A 19,173-nucleotide genomic window follows, 5' to 3' on the forward strand; every position below is an offset into this window, starting at 1 on the left:
ATTAGCACGAGGCTTTGCAAAAAGAGCAGATAAAGACAATATAAAATCCACAGATATTTTGCACTTGTTATTTTAATATATTTAATGAAACGAATTCTGGAACATTTAAAGAATCAAGTAGTGTAAAGCCAGCTCTAATCCCCCTGACATTTCCCTGTGTTCTCAGCTCCATTATTAACGCCATGGCTTAACACCTGCTGCTCTCCAGGAGCTTCCCGATTAAATCTGATGACTGTCATGGCCCTGTGACCGCAGCTCTAAACCATCACCTTTTGCTATAAAGGCATACACTATAGAGCCCTTGTTTGGTGAATCTGTCCAATTTAACATCCCAACTCCCACATACTCAGGCACTAGTAGGACAGTTGTGATTGAGTCACTGAAGCATAAGACACTATAAAAATTAAAAGATCATAAAACCAATGTAATGGAAAAGAACTGCTATTTTCATCTTTATCGGCCTGCAGAGTGGATCCTCTCAAACTGAACCTATGGGAATTAGATTCCCCCAGAGAAGCCTATGGTAATCCACACAGAAATGGGCTCTAAAGCCGTGTGGAGTTAGAATCAATGGATGATTCCACCCATAGCAGCGGGAAGGAAAAAAGAAACACTTTGCAGGCTCTCTCTGAAATACATTCCATAAAATGATGAATTTTAGCTTCCTGGAAATTAAAGTAATTCACACAAAGCACTTTAAAGCCCTAGAAGAAGGATGACCTATAAAATCAGGATATTACAGTGACATTAAATCTCAAGTAGCGGCCGCAGTGGAGCAGATTAAAGAAAAACAAACAACAGTTTTCTCTTTCCCTCTGAAATAATTTGGGAAGCCTTCAGAGCTAGTTCAGCTATGCCATCCACTGACATCCCTATTATTTGAAAAATTAAGAACTGAAAATATGTTAGACCTTAAGATTTCCTGAAAAGTGTTAAAAGCAGTTCTAATGTGGACCCTCTTTCTTTGTCTTCCAGGTTTCTCTGACAGAAAGTGAACATATTGGCAAGAATGAGTGATAGCCTACAGGAATCAAGAAACCATGTTCTTAAGTTCACAGCCTACTTAGGATTTTTACAGAGTTTATTTACAGCATGTTATCCTAAATTAAAAATAAATGATAATCATAGTACTACATGCCTAGCAATAAAGAAGACCATGATTTTAGTGCCAGGATGCTATAGTTACATCCTACAGCTAAATTTTATATAGAATTTATTATTAGTTGCACCAACAGCAGCCATACTTATAATACTTTGAGCTAACTCCCACTGTGGTAAGGAAAAAAATGATCAATGACAGATAGTAAATGAATTTTTGTGCTTGGATTTCCTTGCCTAATATTTTATAACAGTTTTATACAAATGGTTAGAACATTTATTTTGACAATGAGGTTATAAAAAGTAATTTCAATCCATAAAGGCCATGAATGCATGTCATTTGTAACCCTGGCTGCACACCGGCCTCATGTGTTGAGATATTTTAGGTGTCAGCCCAGAAGATTCTGATTTAGTCAGTCTGGGCATATAGGCCAGCTGCATCTTCAAAAGTTCCCCAAGTGATTCTCATGCATAACTGGAAATGAAAGTCACTTTCCAAAACCCTTCAATTTAGCAGTGGCCTCAGAATTCAACCAGTTATCACTTTTTCATTTCGAGTAACTTTTTTCCAGTTGTTCCACTAGTTAATTTCCCTGGACATCAGCATCAGATCTCATACACATCCTCAAAATTAATCTTATTATTTTCCCATAAAACACGCTTGACTTGCTGCAGTAAACCTGACAAATCACATGATCATCTTCCTAGGCACTTAGGCCAAAAATATGGGAATCAGGATCCTTCCACTTCATTTCAGTGTACTGACTATTCTACCCGTTGAATATTTTTTATATCTGTCCTGTCTCCTTCAGCTCCACTCTTCTAAAGCTTTCCTTCAACACATCTGCCTAATAAATACTGAGCCTACTACTTCTGGTGTCTCCTCTAAAATCCCCCAGCTCTGAATCCCATGTTGCCTGAGCCCCACCGCCCCACCGCTACCCAGCCTTGTCATGGACACCTTCCATTCTTCAGGTCCCCCACACCCCTCTTTCTGGCTGGTTGTCACTCTTTCCACTACTACTTTTGTCTTAGTTTTTGGTTTATTCAATACCTCCAAAACGCTGGTATTTCCATTCTTTTCCTTGTCTCCTTCAGTAATTTGTCCTCCACCTGACCTTGGGGCCTCACTCCCAGGATCACAGCCTAGACCAGCCATCCAACAACTGCAGCCCCTCCATAACCTCCGGCCCCTCCTCTTCACTGCACTCTCAGTAAGCGTCCAGCCCCAGAGGACCTACAGTCTACTAACCCTTTCACCTCTTGACTATCCTTAACCCCTTACATGTCCACTTTACTTTCCTTACTCAGACGAAGTTTCAATCATTCCAACCACTCCATTCTCTAGTCAATTCAGTCATTCCCATCACCCTCAACTCTTTGCCACTCCTTCCTTGCCACGTGCCAAGCATGACCCTGCCCAAACACAAACTCCTGTTTTTTCAAACTTGCACAAACAGCTGCATGGAAGAAAATTTCACACCTATAGTGGTGGATATGACTTTAATTTTTTAATTTTTTTATTGTGCAAATACATTTATCTCCACATTCCCATCACCACTCTCCCTTTCCCTACTTTAGCTTTGTCCATGAGTCCTTTATACGTGGATATCACTTTAAATTCATGATCATCAACTTCAAGTGGGCCCTTCATGTTGCCCAGCAAGCATACTCCACCTCCCTAATCCATTCACTCTCCTATCCTCTGAACTATCATTGATACCTTTCCTGTCTTCAAACCTCCATTACGTCCTACTCCATCCTCACTCTCAGCTGATAACCTTGCTGCTTCCCTTTTCAACCATAACGGAAGAACAATCAGAAGACAAACTTCTTAAAATCCCCAAACTATATCTACCCGTCTGGACCTGTATACTCTGCACTGACTCCTTGACAATGAACAAACTGTTGAAAAATCCACCTCCTCAAGCACATCACTCAGGCAGTTCAATCTTCTGCATCATTTTTTAAGTTCTCTCCAGTATACAAACATGCACTTTTTTTGTCCTTTCTTTAAAAACCATCTTTGAATTATTCTTTTCTTTCACAACAAAAAAAGTAATGTAATTCTCTTTCTTCAACTTCTCTTGTTCTCTCTTGAAGAGACTCTAGTCAGACTTTCACTAACTCGACTCTCCCAACACTCTTCCAAAACCACTCAGTTCAAGGTCACCAATGAACCTCTGCGTTGCTGAATGCAATGGTCAGTTCGTGGTCCTCGTCTTACTTGATCATCAGCTGTGTTTCACACAAGGGCTCCCTCACTCTCCCAGGAAGAGTGCTGATCTTTTCTCTTTCCTTTGTTGCTCCCTAACCTCTAACCCATTGTTTGACTTTTCAATCTTCATTTGTCTGTTGGTGATCTAATCTAGTTTCTCAGCTGTAAATATCATCTTTATGGTGATGGTTCCTAAATGTGTATGTGCAGACTAGAGTTGTTCCTTGAACTGCTAGGAAGGATATCCCAATAATCATTCAAGGACATTGCTCCAGCCACCCTCCCCTCCTTATCCTACATCTTGTCTTTTCAGTTCTCTACTACATCATTCCCATCACATTAGTGCTCTTATCTCTTACAATTTAAAACGAAAACAGAAACCCTTAATCCCATTTTCCTCATCAGCAACTACTAATCCACTTCTCTACTTTTGTTTTTAGAAAAAATTAGTCTGTAATCACTGCCCCCAATTCCTCTTTGGTCCATTTCTTTTAAGGCCACTCCAATCAGGCTGTTGTTCCCACCTTTTTCCCAAAATTGCTTGTCAACATCACTTGCAGTGACCCCTACATTACCAACTATAGTGGTCAGTACTCAGTGCTCATTCTCTTGTGCTAGCTCTCATGGTAGCACTTGACACAGCTATTTATTCCTTTGTCTTTGATACACCTTCTTCATCTTGGTTTTCAGGTCACCAATCTTCTTGCTTGGGTATTCTGGTCCCTCTTCATGATAATGGTCTTCCCTTGCTGGTTATTCAACTTCTCTCCATGTTTTAGTGTTGGAGAGTTCTAGAACTCAGTCCTGGTCTTCTCTCCTCTAGTCACACCACCTTCCTAAATGACTTCAGCCAGACTCATTTTAAATATCTCTATGCCTCCAACTCTCACATTTGTATCTCTTGTGCAGCCATCTTTCCCAAACTCCAGGCTCATATATCCACCCTCCCAGTCTGTTCCCCACTTGGCTCACTAATAAGCATCTGCAGCTTAACACATCAAAAACTGAGCTCCTGATCACTTCCCTCAAGCTTACTTCTCTTACAACTCGATTTTCTTGCTCTGGCCAAAATCTTGGAGTCATTCTTGATAACCTCTCTTTCACACCCTACATCCATCCATCGATCCTGTCGGCTCTACCTTCAAGCTCCCTAGAATCTGACCACTTCTCACTTCCTCCGCTGTCATCACCCTGGCCCAGGTCACCATCTCCCACAGTGGCCACATCACTGCTTATCCTGATTCCACCCTTATGTTCCTACAGTGTTTTCTGTATGCTGGTCAGAGTGATCCTTACTCTTCTTAATCCAGATATTGTCATTTCTCTGCTTAAAACTTCCTAGTGACTTCCCATCTTACTCTGAGTAAGATGGCTAATAGGGCCCTATGATCAGTCTGCCATCACCTCTCTGACCTCACCTACTGCTTCTCTCTTTCTTGTCAGTTCCACTATAGTACCACTCCCCTTGGCTAACACATGAACATGTCAGGCATGTTCCTGCTTCCGGACCTTTATACCTGCTATCACCCTGTCTGGAATGTTCTTCCCCTTCATAAGTGCATGCCTGTTCCCGCATCTCCTTCTGACCTTATTTCCCACAACTTAGTCTCTTTCCAGGCTTCATTTTTCTTTTTATTATTGTCTAACACACAATGGAATTAATTAATGTATTTATATATTATCATTTTCTTCTCACCAATATGTACATTTTATGAAGGCAAGCTTTTAATTTTGTTTGGTTCTCTACTGTATGTACAATACCATATCTAGGTCTATGGTACGTACAATACCTAGAACAGAGCCTTGCACAGAGGAGATGCTCAATAAACACTTTTAATTATACTTTATTATGTTATTACAGTTACCTCAATTTTCTCCCTTTGCCCTCCTCTGACTGGTACCTCCTATCCCTCCACCAATTCTCCTCGTCCCTTTAGTTCATGTCCATGGGTTGTGCATATAAGTTCTTTGGCTCCTCCATTTCCTTTACTATTCTAAACATCCTCCTGTCTCTTTCGTACGTACCAATTGGGCTTTTTAATCCCTGCACCTTTTCCCCCATTCTCCACTTTACCCCTCCCACTTGATAACCCGCCAAATGATCGCCATACCTATGATTCTGTTCCTGTTTTGGTTGTTAGCGTAGGGTTTTTCTTTCTTTTTCTTTTTTTTTTTTTTTTTTAGATTCAGTTGTTGATAGTTGTGAATTTGTTACCTTTTTAATATTCATAGTTTTGATCTTCTTTTCCTTAAATAAGTCCCTTTAACAATTCATGTAATAATGGCTTGGTGATGATGAACTCTAGCTTCACCTTGTCTAGGAAGCACTTTGTCCTTCCATTCTAAATGATAGCTTTGGTGGATAGAGTAGTCTAGGTTGTAGATCCTTCATCACTTTGAATACTTCTTGCCAGTCCATTCTTATCTGCAAAGCTGTTTTCTTTCTTTCTTTTTTTTTTTTTTTTTTTGAGAAATCAGCTGATAGTCTTATGGGTACTCCTTTGTAGGTTAATGTTCTGCTTTTCTCTTGCTACTTTTAAGATTCTCTTTATCTTTGACCTTTGGCATTTTAATTATCATGTGTCTTGGTGTGGTCCTTTTTGGGTCCCACTTCTTTGGGACCCTCTGGCTTCCTGGACTTGTATATCTATTTCCTTCACCAAATTAGAGAAGTTTTCTTTCATTATTTTTTCAAATCAGTTTTCAATTTCTTGCTCTTCCTCTTCTTCTGGCATCCCTATGATTTGGATGTTGGAATATTTAGAGATGTCTCAGAGTCTTCTTATGCTACCCTTGCTTTTTAAAATTCTTGTCTCTTCTTTCTGTTCTGGTTGAATGTTACATATTTCTTCCTTATGTTCCAAATCGTTGATTTCAATCCCAGGTTCCTTTCTTTCACTGTTGGTTCCCTATAGATTTTTCTTTATTTCACTTAGAATAACCTTCATTTCTTCCTTTATGTTGTTGGTGTACTCAATGAGTTCTTTGAGCATCCTGACCACCAGTGTTTTGAACTCTGCATCTGACAGATCGGCTATCTCTGTTTCATTTTTTAGTTCTTTTTCCGGGTTTTGTTCTGTCCTTTCAATTGTGCCATATGTCTTTGTCTCCTCAATTTGGCAGCCTCCCTGTGTTTGTTTCTGTATATTAGGTAGAGCTGCTTTGACTCCCTGTCTTAGCAGGGTGACCTGCTGTAGAAAAGATACCTGTAAATTGTGTGGGGTGGAGCCTTAGGTAATCACCAGGGTGAGGCAACCTGTTTCACTGCTTTGTGGCTCTGTGTGGGGGAAGGGGTCAGAATGGGGACTGTGCCACTGTCTGGCTTCTGGGGATCTGCCTTTCACTCACCCCACTTTGAATCACTTTACCCACTCCCCTTATGTAACTGGCACCCCATCCAGCAGTTGCCCTGATGTTGAATCCCAGAGTAAGTAGATTTGTGTATATTTTAAGACCATGCATGTCCTTTAAGCGGAGTTTCCTAAAAATCCAGCAGTTTCTTCTACCGCCCAAACCCCCACTGGTTTTTATAGCCAGGAGTTATGGGGATTTATCTTCCTGGTGCTGGAACCCTGGACTGTGCAGGCTAGCCTGGGACTGGGACCGCTCACTCCCAAGGTATTCCTCCTGATGTGTATCCACCACATGTGAATGTGGGACCACCTGTGCCCATTTGACCACTGCTCCTCTCTGCCTATCCTTCCTACCAGTCTCAATGAATGCGGCTTCTTTAAATCCTGGGTTGTCAGACTTCTATACAGTTCGATTTTTGATAGTTCTGGGATTTTGAGATTTAGTTGTTTTGAGATTTAGTTGTAACTCTTTTTATGATTGTGTGAGGAAGCAATTCTTTTTATGGTTGTGGAGATCATTTCGCGGATTATCAACTGGGGGGGTAAGGTGGAGAATGAGGGAAAAGGTGCAGGGATTAAAAAGCATAATTGGTAGGTACAAAAAAGACAGGGGGGTGTTTAGAATAGTAAAGGGAATGGAGAAGCCAAAGAACTTATATGCACAACCCATGGACATGAACTAAGGGAGTGGGAGAGAACTGGTGGAGGGAAAGGGGGTACCAGGCAGAGGAGGGCAAAGGGAGAAAATTGGGGTAACTGTAATAACATAATCAATAAAGTACAATTAAAACATGTCTCCATCCTAACCAGAAGTCCTCAATAAACATTTGATGAGTAAATGAAATATATCACCAAGTCATAATCTCTCTAATCAACCTTCATCCTGTCTCCAGAGTGATCTAAGTAAGAAATAAATCTGTTCACCTCAATTTTCAGCTTCAAACTCTTCAATGGGTCTTCAGGGCTACAGGTGACACAAAGTGAACTGTCTTTAGTAGCAGGCATATCCCATAAATGTGGTAAGTCGAGTCTATGTGTGTGGGGTGTGGTGGTGGGGTGGCTATGAAAAATGGAGAGTGCATGATCCACCTAAAAGCATTCAGTTCAATAATTTTTAACAAATTGTGTTGGCTACCTGGCACCCCCTGTATACAGAATAAAGCACCATCTCCACAGCACAGCTTGGTAGGCACTAGGCAGACCTGCCATGCTTACTCCCTCCTGGGCCCTATAAAATTAGAAAAAAAACCCAAAAACTAGACTGTGCATATCCACAAACTGAGTGGTTGCAATGCAACTGAACACATTTGCTTTGTCATTATTAAATAACCAGGCAAGGAACCAAGATATCACTGTTGGCATAGTCTGAAATTATTATCTGGAGCCCACATATGTGAACCAGATGACTAAACTTGCTAAAGGCAGTTTTTACAACTGTATGAGGTAATCATACTTGCATTTCAGGGTGACACGATTGGGGAACCTAAAATAGGTAAGCCCCCACACAGTGATTTCAATCTGTCGGGACCTCACCTTGGACAAGAAGAACATCCTTGCCACCCACTTGAGCTTCTTTCCCATGAAGAACCAGAAAGACCTGAGTGCACTCACGGGACTTCCCCCATCCTGAAATCTCCTGCAGCCCAGAATGGATCCTTTGGGCTCCTCACTGTACATTACACTTCTTTCAAGATTTCTGCATCAAAATGCTCTAGCCAAGGCTCCCTGTGGGACCTGGACAATGGCATACAAGACCTTACATGATCTGAGCAGTGTTTACTGGAAACAGATTCATCTGTCAACATTCCCAACACACACTCCACTTACTTGTACCAAAGATCCACTCTCTCCTGTCTTAGGACTTTCGTAAATTCCTAGATTATCCTTTCCAGGCAAAGTGCTCCACCCAAGAATCAACTTTTCTGGGAATCCTCTGCAGACCAGCTCAAGTCAGCTAATTACTTCTCTCCTTTCCTGTGCTGTATCCAGCACATATCTCCCTTCTTGTCTTTATTTTATTTGTTGTAATTATTGTTTTATCTCAATTCCATAGAGGCAATAACAATGTCTAATGTATCTCTGAATTACTGATGCCTAATCTAGTGCCAGCACTTAAGAGGCACTCAATTTAAAAAAAAAAAATTAATTATAATTAGAAAAGAGTGATTATATCAGTGTGGCTAGAGTAAAAGCTACATAAGTGCTGGGAGGGAAGGGAGATTGGAAAGAGGGAAGGTAAACATAAAGAAAAAGATACCCAAGTTATGTAACAACAAATTGTTTTCATATTCCACATAAATAGGGAGAGCACTTTGCATTGGAAAGAATGTTGCAATCTGTCGGTTTTCATCTCTTTGCCCTTATGGGCAGAAAAACTCTAACTTCTCAACATTGTTCAATTAAAGCTTAACCGCTACCCCCAAAAATGAATGTTACAATAAAATTTTTAAAGGCAGTCTAGTTAGTATACTGGATTGATTATAGTCAAATAACCTGAGTTCATTCACTATACAGTGTTCCTTCTATGAGCAACTTGAACAGAATATTTATTTTTTACTAATGCAAATTGGTAAGAAAAACATTAAGATTCTCAAAAACATAAATTGTCACATGGTAAAGGATAAACACAGAAAATTTATATAAGAAGAAATATAAGTAGATTTAAAATATTAAAAATATTCAATTCTACCAATAAGAAGTACAAATTGAAACGACAACGAGGTAGCTACTTTTAAAAGTACAGTTAAATGGGCATATGCTTGCCCTGTTAAATTAGCAGCCTTGAGTTTACATTATACCACCTAATGTTAGTGGATTTACTATTGGCATGTAGAAGAGCTTAATGGAATAGCAATTTGAAAACACTGCAAATAATGTATCCTTAAGAATTTTTCCAAAAAAGGGAATGGGATACTACAGATATTACTTATAACAATGAAAAATTAGAATCTAGAAATACCCAGAAAGAACAGTTCAGTTAAAAAGGTGTGTCTAGTCTTTGGAATATACTTTGTCATCACAGTAATTGCACAATAATGACTGTTCATTATAGAAAAGTTATAATAATAATTGGCATAATGGCTAATATTTAGTGAGCATTTGCTGCGTGTCGGGTACTACGGTATTTCACATGCATTATGACATAGGTACCAAGACAGGGTTGCCAGCTTTAGCAAATAAAAACATACGGTGCTCAGTTCAATTTGGATTTCAGATAAACAACTGTAATTGTTTAGTATCAGTATATCTCATGCAATATTATTTGTTACTTATCTGAAATTCAAATTGAACTGGGCATCCTGTATTTTATCTGGATACTAGCAATCCGCTTTATTGATGAGAAAACAAGAACACAAAGATATCTACCCAGAGACATAGAGCAAATAAGCTGTGATAAAATACTAAGTTTACAAAAAAGGAGAATAGAAATATTTGTCCATGAATGATTACAAATAGGTGACATGCGTGAACATGGACATGGCTGAGTGGAAACATGGACAGGCGATGCTACGACCCTAAAATCCATTGACTGAGCATTTAACCTAGGCACTGTGCTGCAACCGCCTCCCACTCCCTTTTCACAGATGAATAGAGTGAAGAGTTAAATATTTTCCTCAAGGACATAAAGCTAGTAAGTGCAGGATCAGATTCTTACTCCAAAGCCCTCGCCTAGTCTACTCTGTCATCTTGATTTTCCTGGGTGAGTCCATTTATTTTTCTTTCAGCTGCAGTTCTATCACATTGATATAAAAGTTTTCATGTGATAAAATACATGCACAGGATGAACAGTTCAAGGAGATCTGAAAACCTAGTTGTTGGGAATTACTTCGGTTTAAAGTCCTTCCTACATCCAACTGATGAAAGACTTAAATGAAAAAGCCATGATGCACTTTTATGGCTGAAACTGTGATTTCATTTAGAAAGTGGAAATACATACTCCAACTTACCCGTTAAAAAATGAGGCTGCTCTCCCATATCTGCCTCTCACCACTTTCTCTAACTCATCAGCATCCGAACTTGCTCCTTCAAGTAAATCAGTGAAGAAGAGACTAGAAATTTTTTTTGAAGCCAAACATATGGGAAAGCACATGTGCACAGAAAAACACAAAAATGCCAATATGCTTTTACAGTGAAAGCAACGCCCATCCTCCTTACAGAACAGAGAATTTTAGGGTGGTTTCCCTGAGGTGTCAGCTTTATTTTTCCATGAGAGTTTAGCCCACATCAAAAAGTTTGTGCTTTTGATTGTTTATTCTCGACGAAGCAGCTGGCCACAGCTGTGGGCTGCCTGTGATGTCTTTACCACAGTTTGCTTTTGTTTTGCTCTCTTGATAATTACCTCATGACTAAACCACTCACTGGTCCATGTAGAGAAATCCCACAGAGATGAAAACACACTTGTTTAAATAAAATATTTATGAAGAATCCCAAAATTGTCACTGAAGAAAATGCAAATTAGATCTGTACATATTATGCATCCAATATGCCACTCATTCCTTAGGAGACTATTTTATGATGGCAATTAACATTAATTTTAAAAATTAATCCCATTGTGTATAATCACATCAATGTCTATTCATGAAAATCCACTGTTTTCAGGTTCTCCTTTGACTATCTTTGAAAATGTGAATTAAGGATAATATTTAATCTTGATTATTTTAGAAATTTTTCCTTAGAAATTATATTTAATTATTATTTTACATGTATTCTTCTAATGAGTTACTTCATTCTAATTCAATATAATGTGACATTAGTACAGTTTCCACATTCTGGCTTTTTAATGAAGTAGTAGTTAGACATGATTTTCTCAATTTGTTCTTTTCTCCCCTCAATTGAATGAACACAATAGATTCTCATCATAGTTTTAAAGAGCCCACAAAATAAAAGTTTGGGGTAATAATCTTAAAAGAAAGTTAAGATTTGGGTAGCAACAGTACAAGAGTAACAGTCAAAACTCCAGACACTTGATACCATCTTTCCTAATTTTGCAAGAAAGAAATGTGAGCTGAGCAGTCCTAGGGATTATTCTCCGCTGATGGTCCTAACGGTTGTCCTCCACATGGCTGCACATTCTAATCAGCTGAGGGACTCAGAAAACACTGATACCAGGCTCTAGCCCCAGAGGTTCTGATTTAATGTTTTAATTTTGTTTGTTTGTTAAAGCTCCCTAAATTGTTTCTAATGGTGAAAACCACTGGTCTAGAAAGAGCTTTTCCCAAGTAGGGTTAACGTCCACCTAGAAAGTGGAGTCATCAATGATGTGTCATGAGGCCCTGCTTCATCCCCTGACCAGGTGAACCAGAAAATGAGGGAGAGTCTCTAGAAATACAAAGCTGCAATGTCAATGGAAAACCAGGACCCTGAATAATTCATAAAACTCAAATATTTCATATCATTCAAATTCATATAATTCAAAAATTCATCACGAAAAACTGAGCTGAATCCTTAAAACTGCATAGAATTTAACCTACGCTTAGAGATTAAATCCAATATAGAAGTACAGAATGGAGAAAGTAGGTCTAAAGATGGCTCTGATGAAAAAAAAAAAAAAACCTAGGAAATTTTCATTCACAATAACGTCTACATTCTTAGTATATGTGATATGTTTGCTTAAGATTTACTTTAACTTAGACTCAGCTCTTTTTTTAATTGGAACCCATGGCCTTGGGCTAGCACAGCTCTCTGAGCTTTGGTTTATTCATATACACCAATTTTTTAGCAATGCTCCTCAAACTTTAGTGTCCCTATGAATCAATCACCTGAGGCTTCTATTAATATACAGAATCATATGCAGTAGGTCCAGGGTGGGACCTAAGAGTCTACATTTCGAAAAATCTCCCAGATGATGCTAAAGGTGCTTGTCCACAGACAAGCATGTTGAGCAGCACGGTCTTAGAGGACATTATGAAGATTAAATTAAATGACCTACATAAAACCCATGGCACAGATGTGGCTGGCACCCTACAGAAGAAAAGACTTGTGAGGCAAACAATAAAACATGGTGAAACCTAGAAGTCCCATGATCTAACCCTCTTTTCTTTTTCAGGTGGGGAAACAACAGGTTGAGAAAAGTTAAAATCTCTACTTCCTAATAGCCAAAGCTGTATAATGAGAGGAGACATTCTTTTTGAGGGCAAAAAGTATAATCAAGATCAATGAGTGGAAGTTAAAGGGAGCTTTTCATTCCATACAAGGAAAAACGTTTTAACAATAAGCGTTGTCCTATAATCAATTGGCCCTCTATAGGAGTAAGAATGAAGTCCCAGTATGAGCACAAACCAGTTGATGTTAAAGACATGCTTCAGGTCACTGCTGAATTATCTAAGACACCACACGATAAGGACAATTTTTAAAAAATAAAACAGAAACCTCCTTATTTCCCTCCTCACTCCAACTCTACTCCCCCTGAAGTCTTCTCCTTTGTAGTCAATTGAGATGCTTAAGTCAAAATGCTTTAGAGTCATCCTTAACTTCTGTTCTCTCACACCTCACATCCCTTTTATCAACAAACCCTAATGCGGTACCTTCAGACAGTGTCTGTGGTCCAATTACTTCTCATCACCTCCATTAAAACTACCCTGGTCCAAGCCACTATCTCCCGTCTGGATTACTACAATAGCCTCCTAACAAGTCTCTCTGCCTTCAGCCATGATCTTCTTTTCCCAACACAGCAGCCAGTGTATGTCCACTTCTCTGCTCAACCCATTCTGGTGGTTTCACATTTCATTCAGAACAAAAGCCAAAGACCATATAACAGTTTACAAGCCCCTACGTGATCTTCTCCCTCACCCTTGACCAGATTTCTCTATCTTTTTCACTCTTCTTCAGATACCCTTGAATTCACTGTTCCTTGAATCACATTAAGGACACTTCTACCTCAGGACCTTTGCATTTGCTTCTTCCCTTGGACATGAAGGCTATTCTCTGAGATCTGCAAGTTTATGTCCCATGTTGCCAATCCAGGGTGGAGCAAAAATGGGTTTACAGTTGTTCGTATGGAAAATAATACAATTAATAAATAATAATACAAGAATAGACTCTGTGTTTCATGTATTCACAACTGTAAACCTACTTTTACCCCACCCTGTATGTGAAACAACCTAACAGAAGCCTTCTAATTGCTTTCCATGGGGAAAAAAGTGCTCACAATTAGCTTAAAGGTCAGCATTTTACTTTCCATAGTTGGTACGGATGAAGGACTAGGTGAGGCAAATCACACTTCAGAAAACCCTGTCTTAACCACCAAGTTAAGGAAGACGAGGTGCTATGCTTCCACATCAGGACGCTGTAACTGCCTGGGCAAAGGACCACCCTTCTGATGCCCACTGGTCTATAACCCAGGATTATCCCACCTCTAACAAAATGAACAAACGTCCTAGATTCAATGTCACTCTGCTATCCACAGGAAATCCCACATTCTTTTTCCTTTTAAAACCAAAGTTCCTCAACTGAGCTTGAGAAAACCTAGCCACCATGGATGGACAATGGAAAGAGAAAGCTAGAGCGTGGCATCTGGATGGTTTTTGTTTTGTTTTTTGAAAAGGCAGTCACACTTTTAAAATGACGACTCTCTCTAGGGACTCATGTCCAGGGCTGCTGTACATGGTGGTTCCGGTTCACACTACGCAACAGCAGAGGCACCCTTCAGTTTTGCTGGTCAGCTTCTCCAGCCATTCAGCTTTTAGGGCTCAAAAATTACAGCCACTCTTGGCTGGCACAAACAGCTTCAGAGGGAGGGCGATAAATGCATCTGATGTAAGAAGTAATGTGGGCAAGGAGAGGAAAAAAGGAAGTGAAGACAAACTCTGGCCCCAGCTGAAGTGCTCTGGAAGAGACGGTGCTCACTGGATGTCAGCTTCAGTCTCAGTTCCTCTCACTTTGCATTCACAGCCTCCCCCAACTCCTTTCACAAAAGCAGGATGTTCCTGAGCAAACACACAATCCCAAGGGGCTGCCTCAGAACCCCTGTGCCCTAGTTTAAGAAAGCAGAGCAGTGCTTTCAGGAATTCAGACAGTACTTATCTATAACTTTCTCACCCAAGGAATCAGGTTTGTCTTTTGCAAGGAGCCTTCTCTGTGATTCTTTCTCAAAGGCTGCCCAGTGCAGGGGCTGAGGAAGACCGAAGAACATGGAATCCAGCTCATGGATTAAAAAGAACAGAGGCATAAAATAGGTCAAAAAGATGTTAAACATGCAACTCAGCAAGAGACCTCATCCATCTTCTCTTGAACAAAAGCCGAAGGCGGCTGCTTATGGGGGATAACAATGGAACGGTGGCATGGTCTCGGGCATGGAAGCAGGACGCATCAACACTAACGCTCGCTTTGGATGAAGCATGTTAATAATTTTCTTGTTCCTGCTGCTGAAAGACAGAACTCCCTGCATTGGGACATCATCCTGGACCCCCAATTCATGAAATGAGGTGCGCTCAGTCGTGTCTGCAGCCTGTGCAGCTGGTCACATTCAGCAACAAGACTCACAAAGGCTGGACATTAAAACTCTGGGGAAATCATTTGAGACCAGCAGTATTTCTCGGCTTAATTCTCCACTCTGAGTAACACATTACTGATCATCCGATAAACTTAATTAACATAACCACAGGCAATGGGGAATGATAATCTTTCTTTTTCAATAAAAAAAATGTCCTCTTAGTAGAAAAAATCTGCTGTAAACTTTTAACAGATGAGTTCTCTTCACCCTACAGACCCATTTTGGACATACTATCAAGGAAATGCTATTTAAGTAGGCTTAGTGTGTATCTCTTTATGAATCAAATATTCTCTAATTACTCCTTTGTGTAAATAAGATTTTTACATAATAGATTGCTTTAAAATGAGGTAAATTTGTGCTGGATAATTTGCACAGCAATAGCTCATTTCCAATATTCATACACAGGAAAATCGGGGAAAGGCCATTTTTTTCTCCCCATCTTTAACAACCCAACAACAATACACTTTTTTTTCCTTCTCTTTTTTTTTAGTACTCAGGCTGAGAGAATATTAGAATAAAATAATTTCTTCAGGTGAGTAGAATCTCAAGTAAATATTTAGAAGGAATTTGCCTTCTAGTGACCAGTAGCGGATGAGAAGACAGACATGGGAGACCCAGGGCCCTTGGGGAAGGCAAATGGCTCCACCAAAACTGCCTCCTAGAACCTTAATTGGACAAATGCCAAAATAAATGAACTTTCCAAAGTTAGGACCTTTGCAACTTTCACTAGAGATAAGTGCAGGTGCACTAGCCGTGACTGGCGAGCCCACTGACCCGGGGGTGCCCAGCGGTGGCAGCTGGTCGTGCCAGGCCCAGGCCGCCTCCACGCCAAGGGACACGCAGGGAACAGGTTCAGGCCCAGCTGCCCAGGACCCGGGGCTCCCAGCCCCCGGCCGAACGCCGAGTCCCGCCGCACCCTTCTCACCCCAGACCAAGCAAGGGAAACAGGCGCTCGGGCGCGAGGATGAGGCGTGCCCAGTGGGATTCAGCCGCAGCCCGGGGCCGTCCCCAACTCCCAACTTCCCAGAGTTTTCCTCCGGCCTCCTCCCCACTTCCCACCGCTCCGAAGGCCGCCGAGGCCTCCCCTCGCCCGGCGCGCAGAGCCCGGGAAGTGGAGCGCGGAGCTCTGAGCTCGGGAGCCTCCCCCAGGAGCCCCGGCGTAGGTAGCGCAGGTGGCGGGCGTGGTCCCTCCAACCCTGCCCCAGCCCACCGGGAATCGGCCTCCGCGCGGCAGCCTCCGCCGGGGTCCCCGCCGGTTCCAGCATCAGGCCCCGGGGCGCTGGTTCCCTGTCCCCTACCCTAGCTCGGAGGCAAGCCCCCACCCCCACCCCGCACCTCTTCTCTCCAGTCCGCGCTGCTCTTCTGCCTCAGGCCCCGGTGCGGCCCCAACTCCCACCCCCGGGCCCTCCGGTCGCGCCGGGCGGTGGCGGCGGCGCTCACCTGGGTCGCGGAGACGGGGTCTGGCACGGTCCCGCAGGTGGTAGATAAAATCCTGGCAGCTGTCGTGCTCCAGGGACCCCCGGGCACAGAGCTCGGCCAGCAGCTGCAGCGCCTGGTGACAGAGCGCGTCCCTGGCCCCGGGCATCGCCCCCCCGCATCCTCGGACCGCGCCGGGCAGGCGGGCGCGGGAGACAACCCTCCGCCTGCCAGCTCAGAGCCGCCGCCTCCGGGCCGTCCGCGCTCGCCTCCAGGGACCCGCCGAGAAACGGCCCGAGCCCCAGCCCCAGCCGGCCCGGCCTCCCACCGGTTGCATGCAGCTCTGGGCCAGCCGGTCGCCCGTCGTTCGGGCTTTCTTTCTCCCCCTTCCGGCCCCTCTGTCCCTCCCCCGGCACCCGGAGAGGCGGCGCCGCACAGCCCCGCGCGCCTCGCTCCTAGCGCTCCGCCCGCCACTCGCGGCCGCCTGGGGCGGGGCCGGGTCAGAGGTGCGCGCCGCAGAGTGGGATCTCGGTGCCCCCTGCTTGGGTGCCAGCGGGGAACCGGGGGCGCTGGCCGGCTCCTAGAGCAGCGCGCAACTCGGCTCCGGACCTCGCGCTCAGAGCGGTCGCGCCCAGGCTCGGAGAGTGTGAGCGTGTGCGCGCTCCGGGCGCTCTCGCCACCGCACCCCTCTGACCTGATGCAAACTAACCTGTCCCACCGTCCCTCGCCTCGTGTGGCTAGAGCACGTTTTGGGGTGCTTTGCGGCACAGGTGTAATCTGGACCACACCTGCTAGAACAGCGCGCCGGCTCAAAACTTGAAAAGCACCGCTTGTCCATAAACCACGGGCCTAAGGGTGTTAGATGCCCAAATGTGGGGTTTAGGGTCAAGATTCGCCATCAAAGGCAAGATTTCCCAAGCGCAGGACCTTTTCCACCACCCTGGTGATTGGGAGAAGGTGGAGGCTCTCAGATCAGAACTACGGTGAAATAAATGGCACCTGAGAAAGACATTGGGCCGTACCTGAAACTTCGTAGGTCCTGGCTCGATTTCTAAGCAACTGACTGGAAATCCGTGGGTTGCCAGCGTGTTTCCAGCACCCGCCAAAGAAGAGTATCACTGAATTTGGGCTTTTTTTTTTTTTTTTTTTTTTGAAGGGAATATAGGGCATCTCTCACACACACACCCTCTTCAGCCTTTCAGGCAATAAGCCCAGAAATAATCACCGAGTACTGAGCTCTTTTGTTTATATGAGTGGGCACTCTGCCACAAGCCTTTTAGATATATAATCTCATTTAATTCCCTGGATAGCCCAACAAGGTCTATGTAACTGTTATCCCTGTTTTACCAGTGAAAAACCTGAGAATCAGAAAAATGTCATCTGCCCAAGTTCATATATGGGGAGTTAAGGTAACCTTGATTTTTATTTTTATTTTTTTATTTTTTTATTATTTATTTTTGCTTTCACATACTAGTGTCCAGGCCCCACTCTAAAACAATTAGAGTCGAGTCTCTACAACTGGCATTCTTAGCCATAAGGTTGTATTGTTGCTAGGGACATCTCATGACAGACCATGTGGTGCAGAAAGGTAATTCAGAACAAGTTTTGAAATCATGCTGTGAATGGTGCTAGGGCCTGGAAGACCTTCTACTGCAGTGATTGTCAACCTTTTCACCTTGTGGCCCATCTGACAAAAAAAAAAGGTATAATTTTTATTTATTCACGCCAATGCCTATTGTTGCGTTGGATGTTGTCATTTTTTTATTTGACAGTCTACGGGAAAAGAGGTCAGGGCCCGTGACTAAATAGATATTGCGTATTTTAAAAATTCTTGCAGCACATCAGTTCAAAATCACTGTTTTATTGGAATAGCAGAGAAAATGCAGAGTTGTAAAGGTAAAGATAGCTCCAGAGAGTTGTGAAAAGACAGGTAGACTCTCTGCCCTAAGAAATTAGGAAGGGGGAAGAAACTGCTGAGAGGGAGCCCATGGAGGAAGTAAAACAGAAAAGGGGGTTCTTGAAAGGAAGGAAATGCCCATGAGGTGGAAGGGGAATCAGAAAGAGTGCGGTGCTAGGGCTAGTGTAGCGGCGGCGGGAGGGAGCTGTGCTAAAGCATGGAAAAGCCTGATACTGATGTGACTGTGTCAGAGAAAAACTGAAAACGAAGAGAAATTAGTTTGAACGAAAACAGGGATGGACCTAGAAGGTATTATGTTAAGTGAAGTAAGCCAGACAGAAAAAGACAAATACCGTATGATTTCACTTATATGTGGAATCTAAAAAAACAAATAAACAAACAAAACAAATAAACCCATAGATACAAAGAACAAACTGATGGTTGCCACAGGTGTGGGCTGTGAGGGGATGGGTGAAAAAGGTGAAGGTGAATAAGAAGTGCAAACTTCCAGTTATAAAATAAATAAGCCCCAGCCAGGTACTCAGTTGGTAAGAGCGTCATCCTGATATGTCAGCACTGCAGGTTCCATCTCTGATCAGGGCACATACAAGAAGCAACCAATGAATGCATAAATAAGTGGCACAACAAATCAATGTTTCTCTCTCTTTCTCTAAAATCAATAAATAAAATAAGTCATGAG

At 42.5% G+C, this 19,173-nt stretch overlaps 1 protein-coding gene across 1 annotated transcript in view; it reads right to left on the reverse strand.

The window, feature by feature from the left end:
• SYT9 (synaptotagmin 9) overlaps positions 1–16,745 on the reverse strand; it is a 171,520-nt gene extending 154,775 nt beyond the window's left edge. The window contains exon 1 of the mRNA XM_054583178.1: positions 16,601–16,745. Coding sequence (XP_054439153.1) covers positions 16,601–16,745 — 145 coding nt within the window. The remainder of the gene's footprint in view (positions 1–16,600) is intronic.
• Positions 16,746–19,173: the final 2,428 nt, after the last annotated feature.

This window comes from Pteronotus mesoamericanus, unplaced genomic scaffold, assembly GCF_021234165.1.
Source record: "Pteronotus mesoamericanus isolate MK-2021 breed Mesoamerican mustached bat unplaced genomic scaffold, CSHL_Meso_final contig_1189, whole genome shotgun sequence".
NCBI classification, from domain to species: domain Eukaryota; kingdom Metazoa; phylum Chordata; class Mammalia; order Chiroptera; family Mormoopidae; genus Pteronotus; species Pteronotus mesoamericanus.